The sequence below is a fragment of the Ipomoea triloba genome, chromosome 5 (assembly GCF_003576645.1).
Source record: "Ipomoea triloba cultivar NCNSP0323 chromosome 5, ASM357664v1".
NCBI classification, from domain to species: domain Eukaryota; kingdom Viridiplantae; phylum Streptophyta; class Magnoliopsida; order Solanales; family Convolvulaceae; genus Ipomoea; species Ipomoea triloba.
In genome coordinates this window covers 25,983,735-25,999,780 of record NC_044920.1, presented here as the reverse complement: position 1 = coordinate 25,999,780, position 16,046 = coordinate 25,983,735, and the positions used below count along the sequence as shown (strand labels likewise).

The 16,046-nt window shown below is 35.7% G+C and overlaps 3 protein-coding genes and 1 long non-coding RNA gene across 4 annotated transcripts; 3 read left to right on the top strand and 1 right to left on the bottom strand.

The window, feature by feature from the left end:
- The first annotated feature begins 2,130 nt into the window (after window positions 1-2,130).
- LOC116021088 lies at window positions 2,131-4,855 on the top strand. The gene is made up of 8 exons (XR_004098897.1): window positions 2,131-2,267; window positions 2,486-2,640; window positions 3,096-3,239; window positions 3,369-3,496; window positions 3,578-3,635; window positions 4,171-4,358; window positions 4,446-4,511; window positions 4,619-4,855. It is a non-coding gene; the product is annotated as an uncharacterized LOC116021088 (long non-coding RNA).
- A 190-nt stretch (window positions 4,856-5,045) lies between these two features.
- On the bottom strand, window positions 5,046-7,654 carry LOC116020475. The gene is made up of 3 exons (XM_031260948.1): window positions 6,315-7,654; window positions 5,783-5,888; window positions 5,046-5,067 (listed from the first exon to the last, which is right to left on the bottom strand). Exons 1-3 carry the CDS (start codon window positions 7,528-7,530, stop codon window positions 5,046-5,048), a joined length of 1,344 nt encoding a protein of 447 aa, XP_031116808.1. The 5' UTR covers window positions 7,531-7,654.
- A 1,504-nt stretch (window positions 7,655-9,158) lies between these two features.
- LOC116021087 (60S ribosomal protein L36-2-like) lies at window positions 9,159-10,541 on the top strand. Its single transcript, XM_031261697.1, has 4 exons — window positions 9,159-9,233; window positions 9,448-9,551; window positions 9,890-10,089; window positions 10,319-10,541. Exons 2-4 carry the CDS (start codon window positions 9,450-9,452, stop codon window positions 10,347-10,349), a joined length of 333 nt encoding a protein of 110 aa, XP_031117557.1. The 5' UTR covers window positions 9,159-9,233; window positions 9,448-9,449; the 3' UTR covers window positions 10,350-10,541.
- A 2,383-nt stretch (window positions 10,542-12,924) lies between these two features.
- On the top strand, window positions 12,925-16,030 carry LOC116019426 (oxalate--CoA ligase-like). Its single transcript, XM_031259612.1, has 4 exons — window positions 12,925-13,201; window positions 13,473-14,520; window positions 15,354-15,457; window positions 15,543-16,030. Exons 1-4 carry the CDS (start codon window positions 13,001-13,003, stop codon window positions 15,759-15,761), a joined length of 1,572 nt encoding a protein of 523 aa, XP_031115472.1. The 5' UTR covers window positions 12,925-13,000; the 3' UTR covers window positions 15,762-16,030.
- Window positions 16,031-16,046: the final 16 nt, after the last annotated feature.

The window sequence follows — 16,046 nt, the reverse complement described above, 5'->3', positions numbered from 1 at the left end:
AGATATATATATATATATATATATATATATATATATATATATATATATATATATATATATACACATATATAGAAATCGCACATTGTCAATACAGAGCGTTGATGCGGAAAGAATAAATAAGCAACAAACGAAAGATAGTAGTTACCAGAAGATTGATGATGCAGGCTTAACTGGAGAAGAAGGTATACAGAGCGTTGATGCCGAAAGTAAAAATAGCGGAAATGGTTCTTAAGCCGAAGCAAAGATATATATAGAATCAAATGGCGGTAAAAGCCGTTGTGAATAAGCTCAATTTACAATAACATCCTTCTAGATATTTTCTGTTCTGGCATGATTAAAGCCCTTCTACATCTATAGTGAAGGACATGAAGGAATGCCGGCATCCCAAAGCGAGGCGCCACGTGACTGCATGCGCAGCTTAAACACCCAAAGACTAGGTAATTTCGCCATGCGATGTGGAGGCTCTGAACAAGTGTTTGGAATATTACAAAGGGGACTACTTGAAGTGCATGCCAGTCTCAAGTCAATCATGCATTCATGCAAGTGTGAGGTACTGAGGGATGCCATGCAAGTGTGAGGTACTGAGGAATGCCTTTGAGTGATGAGCCTGTAATTACTATTTGAAATTGTGAAGAGGTAAACTGGAACCAGCCTTTTGACCCTGGCCACCACAAGGATCAATTATGGATGTCCGTAGTTGACTGGTTCAAACAAGAAAGTGAATACAAAACTCTAGCCGGAGTCGCGCACTTGTAATATTGTGATTACTAAATCAATAGTCTAACCAACTTAGTTGGGTTGTCTAAGTGTAAGGGATGTTTTTCCTTTCAAGCTAAGTGATGAAAACTTGAAGGTATAATAGAAAGGAATATGGAACTCAATTTAGTACTATAGATATAGATGTTAAGCTTAGCCTCCCATTAAGAGTACTGTCTCGAATCCATGGTCGTGGTGTTGTGCAAGGCAGTGTGAGAGTGACTCTTCAAGTAGTAGTCATGTTCTTCGAGCCTCATTACCTTTCTTTAAAATTTTCCAAATATTTCTTACGGTTTGCTGCATCTGATGTGAGTTGTGGAAGTTAAAATGTGCTCGTCTGTGAGAGATTACCAAATGATACTGCTTATGTGTGAGAATATATATATAATTTCTTTATTTCTTTATTTATATATATATAATATAGAAAATAGAATATTAGTATATAAACAAAATTACACTTATTATATGGTGCAATTCAATTATGGAATTAAAGCTTGCGTATTTGTTATACAATATACAATATAAGTACCTACTATTTTATTTCAATTTAACTTAATTTTAGTAATTACAATATAAGTACCTTCCATATTTTATTTCCATTTAAACAATAAACAAAAAAGCTATTTATTTCCATTTCAACTTAATTTTAGTTTATAGAATTTTGTTTTAGTATAAGCAATAATCAACTTAATTTTAGTATCAACGGAATTACGGCTTATTTTATATATATAAGAATATAAGAATAAACTTAAAATGCTTTTCAATTACGGTTGTATGTTTGTTATATATGTATATATATAGATTTATTAATTTATATATATATATATAATATATAATATTCAAATTAATTTTAGTATATAGAATTTTTTTTTTGGTGAACATTTGTAGTATATAGAATGTTAGTACCTTCAAATATTTTAGCATTGATTAATTTGGTAAGTATACTTTTTTTTTGTTATAAATACCCCATTGGTCATTCATTTCAATCATGTTGAATTCCTTCCTTTAATTTTCTTTTACTTTTCACTTTATCAATAGGAAGAACTTTTCAATATGGCTCTCATCTTCAATATAATTAACCAATCGCTAACTCCACGAATTGCGCGATACAAATTTGTCTAATCCAAATGTATGAGCCAATGTTCAATGACACCTACCATTAACGAATTGGACAATACAAATTTGTCTAAATGTACGAACCAACGTTCAACAATAACAATTATTATTACCATTACCATTTTCATTCTTTTAGAGTCCATGTTCCATGATTATTATGGGATATATGCGTCACTTTCCGTATGTAGATATGTATTATTTCATATATTATTCATTCCCAATATATATTTTTGTTTTATATTAGTTTTATAAACCCGTCTCCAGCGTCGCCATCCAACGCCGCTGCTCTAGCTCGGTCGCCGTCCAGCCCCATCGCCGGATACAGGAAAAGATCTGCTGAAAAACTGTACGGATATAAAGGTGATGAAGCAATTGCACCTTCTGTACCCAATCTGGTACGTGTGTGTTCATTCTAGACTCGCCCATTTTTATTTGATTAGTTTTTAGTCGAAGGTTTTTACTCAATTTTCTGGATTAATCAGGCCACCAAAGTTTTTTTCAAGTACTCTTTTATACCTTTACTAAGAATTTTCTGTTGTTTTGTAGGAGTTCTAACTTTATTGTATATTTTTCCTAATTTGCAATGGCTGTTAATTGTCATAACCTTTATTAGGCATGGTTGAGGCTCTGCAAGTGCCTGGAACAAGATTTCCTTCCTTATATGAGTGTAGTCATGCCTCCTTTGCTTCAGTCTGCTCAGCTTAAACATGATGTGACTATAACCTCAGCTGATTCAGACAATGAAATTGATGAATCAGATGATGACAGGTCTGTTTCTAGTCTTGATCATTGTTCTGTTAATTAAGTATTTCTTCTATCCTTAGAACTTGAGTTGATTTTTTTTTTTTGAAAATAGAACTTGAGTTGATATGTACTGGGGCAGTGTGTGAAATTGATCTTCGTGTTGTACCCATGAGGTTTGGTCTGAATATACCAAAAGTCAAGCTAAACTTTAATGACTTTCAATGCTGATTCTTGTTGTGTATTTATGGCACTGTATCTTGCTTTAAATGTCGAACCATTTTCATTTCCAGTAGAAGCTGTCTCATATGTTGTCTGGAATAGTACATTGTTTGGTTCTTTTGAAGTTATTGAACTCTTATCTTATATACATCCATTTGAATCTGAACATTTGTTAATGTTCTGGATCTCATTCTGTAATGAACTTTTATATAACGTAGTGGAAGTTCTTGTGATTGTACTAAGATTGTTAAATGCTACAGCATGGAGACAATCACTCTTGGGGATAAGAGAATAGGGATTAACACAAGTGTTCTTGAGGAAAAAGCAACAACCTGTAGTCCTGTAATATGCTATGTTGCTATGCTGATGAGTTGAAAGAAGGCTTTTACCCATGGATTGATCAGGTCAGTATTAATCCATCAATTGCCAATATCTGATTTGTATGTTTTTTTTCTTCAGTTTAATAAGAATTTCTGAAACATGGAATAGGTTGCTCCAACTTTAGTTCCACTTCTGAAATTCTACTTTTATAGCCATGCCACAGTTGTTACATTCTGCGAAGTTAGCAATTGAGAAAGGGCTTGCTCAAGGCCCTAATGAGGCTTATGTCAAGCAGTTGTCAGACTATGTAGTACCAGCTCTTGTTGAAGCTTTGCACAAGGTGATGTTCAACTGTAGTTGCCTATAAGTTTAGAATTGCTTAAGCTTTAGATACTGATATTTTACTTGCAATTGCTTCCAGGAACCTGATACAGAAATATGTGCAAACATGTTAGGACTCGTTGAATGAATGCTTGCAGGTTGGTCTACATCACAGAGATAATCTGGTTACCTCTTTTTTTTTTTTTTAAAAAAAAAGCTTACCATAATATGATATTGGTTCTAGTATATAATTTTTGTCTAATGTTATAATTAAATGCCCCTGCTGAGTTTGATTGCCAATACATGACACCCTTACACATCCAAACTAGATTTTGTATTGTGTTAAAACTTGAAGCTTTTTAAACTTGTGTTTTACGAACCTGCTAAGAGATGTATGCCAGTGCCTTCTTTTGCTTCTTAGAATAGTATATTTTGCTTTTAAAAAAATGCTACGTATGCTAGCACTCCAGTCTTTAGTTTCTGATATTTAAGAATAGTTGTGATTTCTTCTTCCCCAACCATTGTTCTTGTGAAAAAAAGGGAAGAAGACCCTTCATTTAAGCTCTTGATGCCTAGTGTTCCTGTTTTTTTCCTTGTAGGTAGACGTCAATTGTTGTAGGTCTGGCATTCTTCTGCATTTATTGGCTTTGATGACTTCATTTCAGTAATCCTCTTTTGGTTGTTTATTTCCAGATCTCTGGACCTCTCCTGGATGAAGCTCAGGCCCGAAGCATTGTGGATGAAATTAAGCAGGTTATAACTGCCAGTTCAAGTAGAAAAAGAGATCGGGCAGAGAGAGAGAGAAAGCTGAAGATTTTGATGCAGAGGAGAGTGAATTGCTTAAAGAGGAAAATGAGGAAGAAGAAGAAGTTTTTGACCAAGTACGTTTATATACTATAATATACATTTTCCCACTGCTGGTATGTGCTGAGTTTTTTTGTTTTTTTTTTTCTTTTAATGTTTTTAAGATCCATGAAGCAGACATTTCTAGGTTGTCATTTGCAGTTGAGCTTTGCTGAAGAGTTCTATGGAAGGTCTGCAACTTTCATAAACTCAATATAACAATCATTAGAGTTTCGATTCCTCAACCTTATTTGAATTTCTGATTTAACTTCTAGTTTCTTTCTTCTTTTTTGTGCAGGGGCAAGATGTTGCATTTGAACCTGGGTGATAACAGCACAGCCTTCTGCTTAACACAGGTAGTACTGATTAATTTAGTTTGCTATTTCTTTCCAGTTGATAATTAGGCTTAGACTATTGCAGTTGAGGGCATTTATTTGCCTAGATTAAGTTAATAACACCCACCAAGGATTTTTAGAAGACTGAATATTTGGTTATGAAGTCTATCATTTTTATAGAGTTTCTTATTTCCAGCTTACACAAGTCCCCATCAGTTGGTCAAATTGTTTCCAATATACATCAATTACTCGAACATGAATTTTCATTTACTTAGGATGATAAGCTAGTGGTAGAAGGTATGTCATGAATTGAAAAAATAAAGTCATAACAAAAAGAAATGGTAATGGGAGCATTTGTTCTATATATACAAATCAAAATGGGGCGAATCCTTACCCAGGGAAGAGCAGAAACCTAAATAAAAGAAACTCATTCAGGAACAAGAAAATGCCATCGGAATTTGGATGAAATCTCGATGAAACAATACATCAATGAGAAGTTAACTCGATAAGTTTAGTGACCCCAATTCTGGATGCACTCTTTTGTGCATTGCACCCATTGTAATTGACTAATTGGCTATATTTGAAATGCAAAGTGGACTCTGAATTTGAGACAACCGATACCTGTCTTTGCTGCTAATTGTATTAACTGAAATAAGACTTACCTGCTTTAAATTACATTATTATGATCTAAAAGGTGCATGAACACTCCCTGTTTTGGTGAGTTGGAAAGGAATAAAAAAATTTCCCTCTTTGTCAATTAAGCTGCTCAAGGAATAAAAGGTCAACCCTTGGGGGATGCCTAGGTTCAAATATGGACAGTGTGAATGCAGAAGTGCAGTCCAGACATTTTTATATTTAGTGCAACATGCTAGTGAAGAAAATGAGCACTAGCCCGCGATAGTAGTTCACTTGCTCCTCAGGTGGTCGATTGAGTGGTAAGGACTCAGAATTGAGTCTGGTAGTCACAACTCACAATGTGGGAGTTACACGTTACACCCATAGTATTAATATACAAAATTTATATATTTAGAAATTACACTAAAATATTATTAAATATAAGAATTCAAATTTAAAAATAAGTAAAAAATACTAAAAAAAATAAACAAATAAGAAAGAATTGTTTTGACCAATAAATACTAGGTAGGACTGATAAAATGAGACAGATAGAGTATATATCTCCGTCTTTCACCTTTTTGCTATGAATCCCAATAGCATTTTCATTATCCGCATTATCTGCAATTATAAAATGTAAATATATTAGGATGAGAAGGAAAAGAATATCCAAATTCAACATTATTGATACAACTATAATCCAAAGAAAGCAACTAAGCAAGCTATACAAATTTTATATATATATATATATATATATATATATAAAGGTAATCAAGGGGAGCAATCACAAGGGATGGGAAAAATAGTTAGAATTTCATAGAAAGATATTGGTGTTGTTCGTTAACATAGTTAGCTACTACTTAACCTATCAGTTAATTTTGACTCGATTAAATAACCAAATATATGAAATTGAAACTTCTTAACTTTGGTTTGATAACATTATTGTTAACTTACTATTGAGAGGTCATAGATAAGGATGATGACAGAACAAATACTATTAAACAAATATTATGTATAAGTTATATTGTAATCACGAAAAAAACTTACTTTGAATTGTGCCGGCAGTTAGTGATGGTACGGGTGTTGGCCACCCCTGATCAGTAATCCAATGGACAATCCCATTAGCAACCGACCACCCAGAATTGGTCCAATAAAAAGCACTTCCATCATTGTAGAAAAACCCTGTCTCTCTAATTTTAGGATGAAGATTAACTATAGGATCAAGATGAGGAAGATGATTAGGTTCATCCCGGACTGGGAAGACCCTGAGCCGGGGACTTGCTGTACAGGAAATCTTGTGCACCAAACTCCACTTCCCCATGTTGTAGTCCTCCAACTCCCATATACAAAATAAGGAAGAGGAAACTTGTGTTACATGAAGACGATCTCGAAATAGTCCAATGGTTTGGAAGCGGTGCTCCACGACCCCATCTATTATATCAGTTGGGGTATCAATTACACGGCAAAATTTTTCAAGACAATTATAGGGATCATACACGAGAACAAACCCAGACACCAGCCAATGTAGCATCCCTTTATAGGAGACAAGAGTTGCAGAAGAACGGACCCGAAAGCTTACGGCCCGTGGTGATGAAACCACAACACTTCTCCATTCACCTTCCTCAGACGAGAAGAGTTGAACTGTTAATTTGGACGTTGGTCGGATTGAGGTAACTGGATCAACACAAATTCGAACCACCATAAAATTATTATTATTGTGACCTACAACACATTGGGGGCTGCAAAGGGAACAGGGCGCGGGAACGAAAAGGAAGCCAGTGGAAAATGTGACATATGTTGTGCGTTCTAATTGCAATTGGGGGGCAGGAGGAAGAGCAGCCCACTGCTTGGTTAGCATATTACAGACATAATAGAATACGGGTTGGAACAGGTGGGAGGTCGAATTCCGGGTCGAGCATAGAATTAAATCACCACACGAAGCATTCAATCTAATGCTGCTTTGAGGACAGGGAAGGAAACTGAAATCGGGCCTGTGGAAGTCGCCTACGGCATCATGGTATCCCCAGCGAACCATCGACAAACAGCGGTCAATTGCAGATTGGAATATAAAGCAGCCAGGCGATGAGGATGAGCGATGAATTGGGTCATGGCGGCGGTGATTGAAAACAGTAATAAAATAGTGAGAAGAGATAAGAGAACACCAGCTCTTGCAAACCAATTTCAATCGGATAGCTGCTTTGCTGCTAGGGAGCCGAGCCAGGATTTCAACTAACAAATCGGATTTAGGATCTGAGAATTCCATCTTCAGCGTTCGATCTGTGTGATATGAAAGAGACGATAAAACTCTGATCTTTCTCAGATTTTCATTCACTCACCTACCGATCAAAACGGCTTCACCGCCTCAAACTGTAGAGTTGCAATTGTTATGGTCGAGCGGGGAAAGTCGAGAATTTATAAGGTAGAAAAATTATTCCCTTGTTTAAGTATAATTCTAGAGGTATGAAAAGTTTAGAACAATTAGGAATCAAATTTTATGATATGAAGGGAAGTGTTTAATTCTAGAGGTATGAAAAGTTTAGAACAATTAGGAATCAAATTTTATGATATTAAGGAAAGTGTTGGAATTTGTTTGTTTTGCGGGTTAGCTCCTAACCAGTAATTTGTAAGTACCATAAAGCTAAAACAAGAAGAAGAATGTTCAATTCATTCATCATCTTTACAAGAGCGGACAATATACATATATATAATACAAGTAATAATAACAATAATAAATATGACCGTTACAACGGTTACAACATAATGGTTACACTACATATAATTTATAACACTCTCAATTAGACATTATTTGTCCACGATCTTGCCTCGTTAAAAACTTACTAGGAAAACATGTGGAAAAAAAATAGACAAGAAAAGAGTACAAGGTAATAATATATTCAAATACTTTCTAAAAATTTCACTAGGAAAATCACTTGGGAAAAAACCTAGTTGAAGAAAAGAGTACATGATATTTGTAAAATCATATATAGTATTTGGTTACCTCATTAAAAAAACTTTAACTTAAGAAAACTCAGTAGGAAAAATTTAGTTAAGAAAATGAGTACAACCATAAGCCTTCAGGGCATAATCTTCAAGATTTTAGGGTTCGTATTTAAGTGTTTATTTGCAACTTTCTCCCGTTTATTATATTATACACATGCCTCGTTAAAAACCACACTAGAAAATTTAATGGGAAAAAACTATTGAGGAAAATAGTACATAGTATGTCTATATTCATATGTTGCAAAAATACAACTGTTAGTCTTTTAAGCCTCAATCTTCGGGATTGGATTAAGATTCAATCTTCAGGATTGATTAGGGCTAAATCTTTAGGATTGTTTCAAGTAAATGTACTCCTCATCTCCCCCTAAATATGACAATCTTCAAGTTCTACATGGGTTAAAGTAGAATAATTGTTTAAAAAAAAAAGTGTAGAGAAGATGATATGTCGTAACTTTTCTGGAATTTATGTGGGTTAAAAATAACATGTCCAATATTCCTTAACAATATCCACCTTAAACACACTTTTATTATCCTCACATAAGACAATGGAGGTAAAACAAACATAAATAGTTTAGAATTTAACATCATGAAGATCAAAAGGAGTCAATACTTAATACAAAGTGGTCTATAAGAAACTCACATTGATTTATCATAAATTTATAAGTTGAAGATATTAGAGGATATTTTGTTGAGAACAATATAAATTGTCATTTTAAAAGCCCAAATAGAGGTTTTTCGATTTCTAGGCCTGCGGGCCGCAGCCCAAACGCCCCAGCAGTCAGCAGGAAAACGCTGCACTGGAATTCAAATTACGCTTGTACCCTCAAAATATTTTCATTATTCCCATCATATCCTCGTCTTGACCTGCTCCAGTGCTCACCGCATATATAGGTGCAGGCTACCAAAACCCTAGACGTTCTTCCATCATCGCCAGCCTCCGGCCATCGCAGAATCAAATCGAACGAGGTTTGCCTATCTTCTCCGAACTTTCGTTTGTTTTGTGCGTATAAGTGTAATTCAGTTTGTATGCGTATGTGTATTCATTGATTGCTGATTTTTTGATTGTATGTGAAAGAGCATGAGCTGCTGAATCTTAGAGTGGAAGTGCATTTTGTGATGCGACGTTTATGAATGAATTATATTATTGCGTATTTATTCTTTGTGGTGTTTGGTGATGTAGGGATGGCACCGAAACAGGCTAATTCTGGGCTGTTTGTTGGACTGAACAGAGGACATGTTGTGACCAAGAAGGAATTAGCACCACGGCCCTCTGATCGGAAAGGCGTGAGTGCATATCAAATTTCTGATGTTAATTTATGAGTTCATCGTATTGGATGTATTGGATTTACTTAGTTGTAGCTTTGTTGCTGTTGTTTAAGGCTTATGGTCATCTGTTCTTTAAGGCTTATGGTCATTGATTTTGAAAAATGAATTAGAAGTTGCAATGTAGGTTTGATATGCTTTTCAAATATCAGTTTGCTGTTGTAGGCTTCTAACTTTGCTCTTTGTAATTCATCAGCATTGCTGTAAATAATTTGTGAATAGTTGCTCTTTCTATGCAACACACCTTGCAATTTAGGTTTGAAGTTTTATCTTTGTTGTTCAACTTTGATCTTCCTCAGAAAACAAGCAAAAGAATCCATTTCGTGAAGAGCCTGATCAGGGAAGTTGCTGGATTTGCTCCATATGAGAAGAGGATCACTGAGCTTCTTAAAGTTGGGAAGGACAAGCGTGCTTTGAAGGTAGCCAAGCGAAAGTTGGGTACTCACAAGAGGGCTAAGAGGAAGAGAGAGGAGATGTCTAGTGTTCTCCGAAAGATGAGGTAATTCAGTAATTCCTTAGATTGTTAGAGAAGAAACACCGAAAACCCACTTATTCCTTCGATTGTTAGTTATGAAACACCGAAAATCCTCTACATCAATGCTTATATATCGTATATATATGTTTGTTTATTGATTCAGACTTTCTAAACCTAATAAATCTATTGATAAATTTTATTTTTCATACCTATGCTAATCTGCCCCTGTTTCATCTGTCTGGAATTTGTGCAGGGCTACTGGAGGTGGTGACAAGAAGAAATAAACCTTCTTGCACTATATCTATGGCAAGGGAGATAGCTGTTTTGTTTTATGTTGAAAGTTCAATTAGTTAAAACATAAGCAGATTTACCTTTCATATGTATTTTTGTTCACTTTTTGAGACTGATATACCCAAAGAATTTTCCCTTAAAATTTTCATCCCAAATTAAAACTATCATGTTCCAACATTTGCATATCCACATGTATATGTGTTCATTGCAGCCTGTAGGCATACTATATGCTTTAAACCCAGTTTAGTATTTATTATTAGGATTGACTTGTTAAAACCTCCATTCTTGCAGTTTAGGTTATATTGGTCGATATGCGATTTATGCGTCCTAGAAATTCACATGAATTCGTATTCCCACCAATCAAATTTGAACAATTAAACATCCCATTAATTTTTATTAAACATATAAACTTGGCCTGCTTAGCTCAAACCATAATTATATTATCTTTACATTCGAATCATTTAGGAAAATTCTATTATCACTTGGGAATAGATTTATTAGGAATTTTTATTATAATATTTGGGTTACCTGGATCATTGTCTATAAAAATTGTAATTCTCAAGGTATGTAGTATTATTAGGGAGGGTAGTCTAGTTATTACAATTTACTCCCTCTGTCTCATTTTACCTGTCCTATTTACTATTCATTGGTCAAACCAACTCTTTCTTCATTGCTTATTTTCGTTAGTACTTTTTTTATTATTTTTAAATTTAATTTTTTGTGTTTAATAGTATTTTTAATGTAGTTTCTAAATATATAAATTTTATATATTAATGCTAAACTTAATATTATGAAAAATTAGATTAAAAATAACTTCAGTCAAGCCTCGTTAAACGAATCAGACAACCAAAATGGGACGGAGGTAGTAATTTATTTTTGGGGAGATAAATTACAAGAAAAATGAGAGAAACTTCATTTAAGACTACTCAAAGCTAGATTGCTAGACAAAGGGTGTGTTTGGTTTGTACATGGATCATAATCGGAATGGGAATCAAATATTTGTTGCGGTACAAAAACAAAAAATCAAGGTTATTGATCCTAAATATAATAACATCCAAGGTGTCAATATGAAAAAAATTAAAAATACTAATCCGAATTTAAAAATTAAATTACTAATGAGATGGAATGATACTCATTTTTAATTAGGAAATGTGATTTTTAATTGATGGAATAATCAAATTCCATAATTGTGTTTTAAAAAGTTGTCAACCAAATACTAATTGTGATTTTGATTTTCATTCTTAATGTGTAAATTCATAAACCAAACACACCCTAACTCTTTTTCAAATATTGTCTACAAAATCATTTTGTGATGGTAACTTAATTGATTCAACTGAACACCTTAAAGTATTGTTATAATTACATTATTATTATAGGGGATATTAGGGGGCTGATGGGGCATTAGGATAGGTAAATTATAAATGTACCCCAAAAAACGGTGGAAGAGAAAAGTTGCTATCACCTGTCAAGGAGAGAAAGAAAGGAACAGAGAGGTTACAGTGCACGCCTAAAATAATTGGTTTACATTAGGCCAAGTAACCCAAAGATCGAAAAGCCAAATACTGTGCAACAAAACTCAACCCGCACCTCTGCCTCCAATTCAAGTTGCGAAAGGACAATTGGCTTCAACTCTGTGGTTCCCCTTTTACCTTCCCCAACTTGCATTCCTAATTTTCTTCTCTTCGTGTCAAATATAAACTACACACAACATAACTCCAAATTCGACTTTGGCCTAACTTAATTTTTATATTGAATGACGCTACACACGTCTACTTTTATCTTACAAAAATCACTCTATACAGCGTAAACTTAAACGTTTTAAAAAAATATTTTGTCACATCATAAAATGATTATTTTGTAAGTGGCGACGTATCAAGGTACTTAAGAATTTTTGTTGGACTGACGAGATATACTACAAGAGATATTTAATAAGGTTAATAATATAATTTGAGTGATATTTAATAATACAATATACAAATTTTTTCATCTCAAACAACAATTCACACCTACTTGAGTACTTGAAAAGGTGTTAGGTGATGAAGCTAGTGAGAGTAATTTTTTTGTATTTAAAAAATTTTAAAAATAAAAAGTATGTAGTAATAAACTTATGTGGGGTTATAGATGACTTGTAAATTTGTCATCTATCACTTAGAACTCGTCACGACAACTTCACTTTCCTATTTTTAGTATAATTTATGTTGTCAAAAGAAATTTTTTTTACATATTTATTTTTAAGTTAAAAAATAAAAAGTAGGGGGTAATAAACTTTTACAATATTGTGGTATTGTGGATATATTTTATACGGAGTATCTTATAAAGTTGTATGATCTCCTTATGTATTTTTAGAACAAATTTATAAAAACAGATATTAAAAATGAAGAATATGATAAACACAATTTTCTTTTTATTTATAAAATTTCCGAAATTCAGAGCGTCCAATAAAAATGGGCCCACTTTCTGCCACGTGGATCCCCACGTCACTACCTACCCCGGTCTTACCTCCCCCAAAGCTAGACGCGATATGGCCGACTCTCTTTCATCTATTTATGTGTCCGAAACGTTCGTTACACTTTCATCCCATACCATACCATACCGTATCGTTTCATTCATTTTCTTTCACGAAATCTTAGCAGATTCTCTAAGCATGGAGACGTCCACTCTCACCGGATTGCTGAAGCACGTCGCCGGAAACTTCCCCTCCCGGCGAGCCATCTCCGTTCCCGGCAAGTTCGAGCTTACACACTCACGCCTTCATCACCTCGTCGAACGTGCCGCTTCTTCCCTCTTCGCCGCCGGCGTTAGGCCCGGCGATGTTGTCGCTCTCACCTTCCCCAACACCGTCGAGGTTCGTTTAACCGTTTCCGAATAATACGTGTAGTAGTATAATGTATGTAAGGTGTTCGATGAAATTTTACTACTGTTGAATTATGAGAGTATTTTAGTCGTTAATTAAACATAAATTACTGTTGAATTGAAAAAATTACTGTTGAATTATGAATTAATTAGGTGTTGATTTTGATCATTTTTACTATTAGAGTATTTTAGTCGTTAATTAAACATAAATTACTGTTGAACTATGAATTAATTAGGTGTTGATTTTGATATTTTTATTACAGTTGGTAATTATGTTTCTGGCTGTGATTCGGGTGAGGGCCACGGCGGCCCCACTGAATCCGGCGTATACGGCTGAGGAGTTCGAGTTTTACTTGTCCGATTCCGAGTCGAAGATGCTTTTAATTCCGAAGGAAGGAAATGAGGCGGCGCAAGCCGCGGCTGCGAAGCTCAGTATTCCGGCTGTAACCGCTACGCTGTCCGGCGCTGAGTCGGATGTTGTTCTCTTCCCGAGTCATCCCGAGTCGGACTCGGACGCGGTGTCGAAACTCGTTAATGATCCGTCTGATGTTTCGCTGTTCCTGCATACCTCCGGCACCACGAGCCGCCCCAAGGGCGTTCCCCTGACTCAGTTCAACTTGGCCTCTTCAGTGAACAATATTAAGTCGGTTTACAAACTCACCGAGTCGGACTCGACGGTTATTGTGTTGCCTCTGTTTCACGTTCACGGCTTGATCGCGGCGATGTTGAGCTCAATCGGGGCGGGAGGGTCCGTGACGCTCCCGGCGGCGGGGAGATTTTCAGCTTCGAGTTTTTGGTCAGATATGAAAACGTCCAAAGCTACGTGGTACACGGCGGTGCCAACCATACACCAAATCATATTGGACCGCCACCTCAGCAAACCGGAACCCTTCTACCCGAAGCTCCGCTTTATCCGGAGCTGCAGCGCTGCTCTGGCGCCGTCGATTTTGGCCCGGCTGGAAGAGGCGTTTGAGGCCCCTGTTTTGGAGGCATATGCAATGACAGAGGCGACTCATTTGATGGCTTCAAACCCGTTGCCTGAAGATGGGCCTCATGTGCCCGGGTCCGTCGGGAGACCCGTGGGTCAGGAGATGGCAATTCTGGATGAGAATGGTGTAGCACAGGAATCTGGGGCTCATGGGGAGGTTTGCATCAGGGGACCAAATGTGACTAAAGGGTACAAAAACAATCCTGAAGCCAACAAATCCGCTTTTCAATTTGGGTGGTTTCATACTGGAGACCTTGGATACTTAGACGCCCATGGATATTTGCATCTAGTTGGCAGGATCAAGGAGTTAATCAACCGTGGAGGTATGTTATCCTCAGCACAATAGTCTAAATTTATCCCTTTATTATGCATGTGTTCACTGCATACTTTTACCCCATTCAAGTTGGTTGGTTTAGCTTGTCAATTGCTATTGGTTGGTGATATTCTTGTGACTTAGCTTTGTCATAATTGGCCATAAGGAGTAAGAACCATAAGGAAGGAGATAAACCAGTTTAGTTGTCAGTTGACGTGCTTAGTCAAATTTATAGCTTTGTGGTTGCTTAGTTTATAGCTTGACTAACTTGTCTGGGTGGTCCCGAACCTTTCTTTTTCTTTTACTATTATTGACACTATCATTAGCATTATTATTATACTCGTACTTATTATTTGTCAATACCCATATTATTTTGAAAATGAAAGAAAATTTCATTACATTGTGTTGCTTCATGTATGGACTATATGTAACAGGACGAAAAATTACTGCATAGTATCACTTTATGCTAGCTTCATGATATTGTATATATGCATTGGATTTGGACAATTGATTTTGAAAGCTCTCTTATTTCTTAGGCAGTTCCACAGTTGGGGATACTGATATTACTAAATGAGACTGGTGATATTTGTTGAGGCCCTTGTTAACTTCCGGTGGTATTTGTTGCCCATGTGTTAACTTTTTGTGATTCTTGACCTTTTTTGTTGCAAGTTGCATTCTCCCATTGCTGTAAACTTCTGGTGGTATTTGTTGCCTGTGAACACTTTTTGTGATTTGTGACCTTTTTTTTTCGTTGCAAGCTGCATTCTTCCAATTCTGTTTTCGTGCTGCTTTATAGTAAAGTGGAGTTTCATAACAACTTCTCCAACTTACAATTTCATTCAGGTGAGAAAATATCACCCATTGAAGTGGATGCTGTGCTCATTTCTCATCCAGAGGTTGCTCAAGCTGTTGCTTTTGGAGTTCCTGATGACAAGTATGGTGAAGAGGTGAGTGCACAATCTGATAGTAAATGTATCATTATCACCAACTTTTATTCATGACTGATATAAGCAATTCCCTTGATGGTCACAGATAAACTGTGCAATCATTCCAAGTGAAGGATCAAACATTAACGAAGAGGAGGTGTTGAGATTCTGCAAGAAAAACCTTGCAGCATTCAAGGTTCCAAAGAAGGTGTTCATAACAGATTCTCTCCCTAAAACTGCTACAGGCAAAATCCAGCGGAGAATTGTGGCAGAGCACTTCCTTGCACAAATCTCCATTGCCAAGCTCCCCAAGTTTGGTGCCTAAGAAGATCAGAGACTGTATTCCCAAACTGGCTTGTGGGAAGGGGCATCATAGTACATTATGTATCCTATGAATGGATAGCTTGTTGCATCAAGATAGCAACAGTAATTCCTTGTGGGCTGCCTAGTATTTAGCTAAACATTATCCTGCGATATTTATTGTTTCTTTTACGTATCTTTATTTATGTAGCCAAATTATTATGTAGAAGCAATGAAAACAGAAGGAAGTTTTTATATCCTTCTTACAAGTAAAGCAGATACTGAATGTCTGAATCTCTCTTCTTCTTTT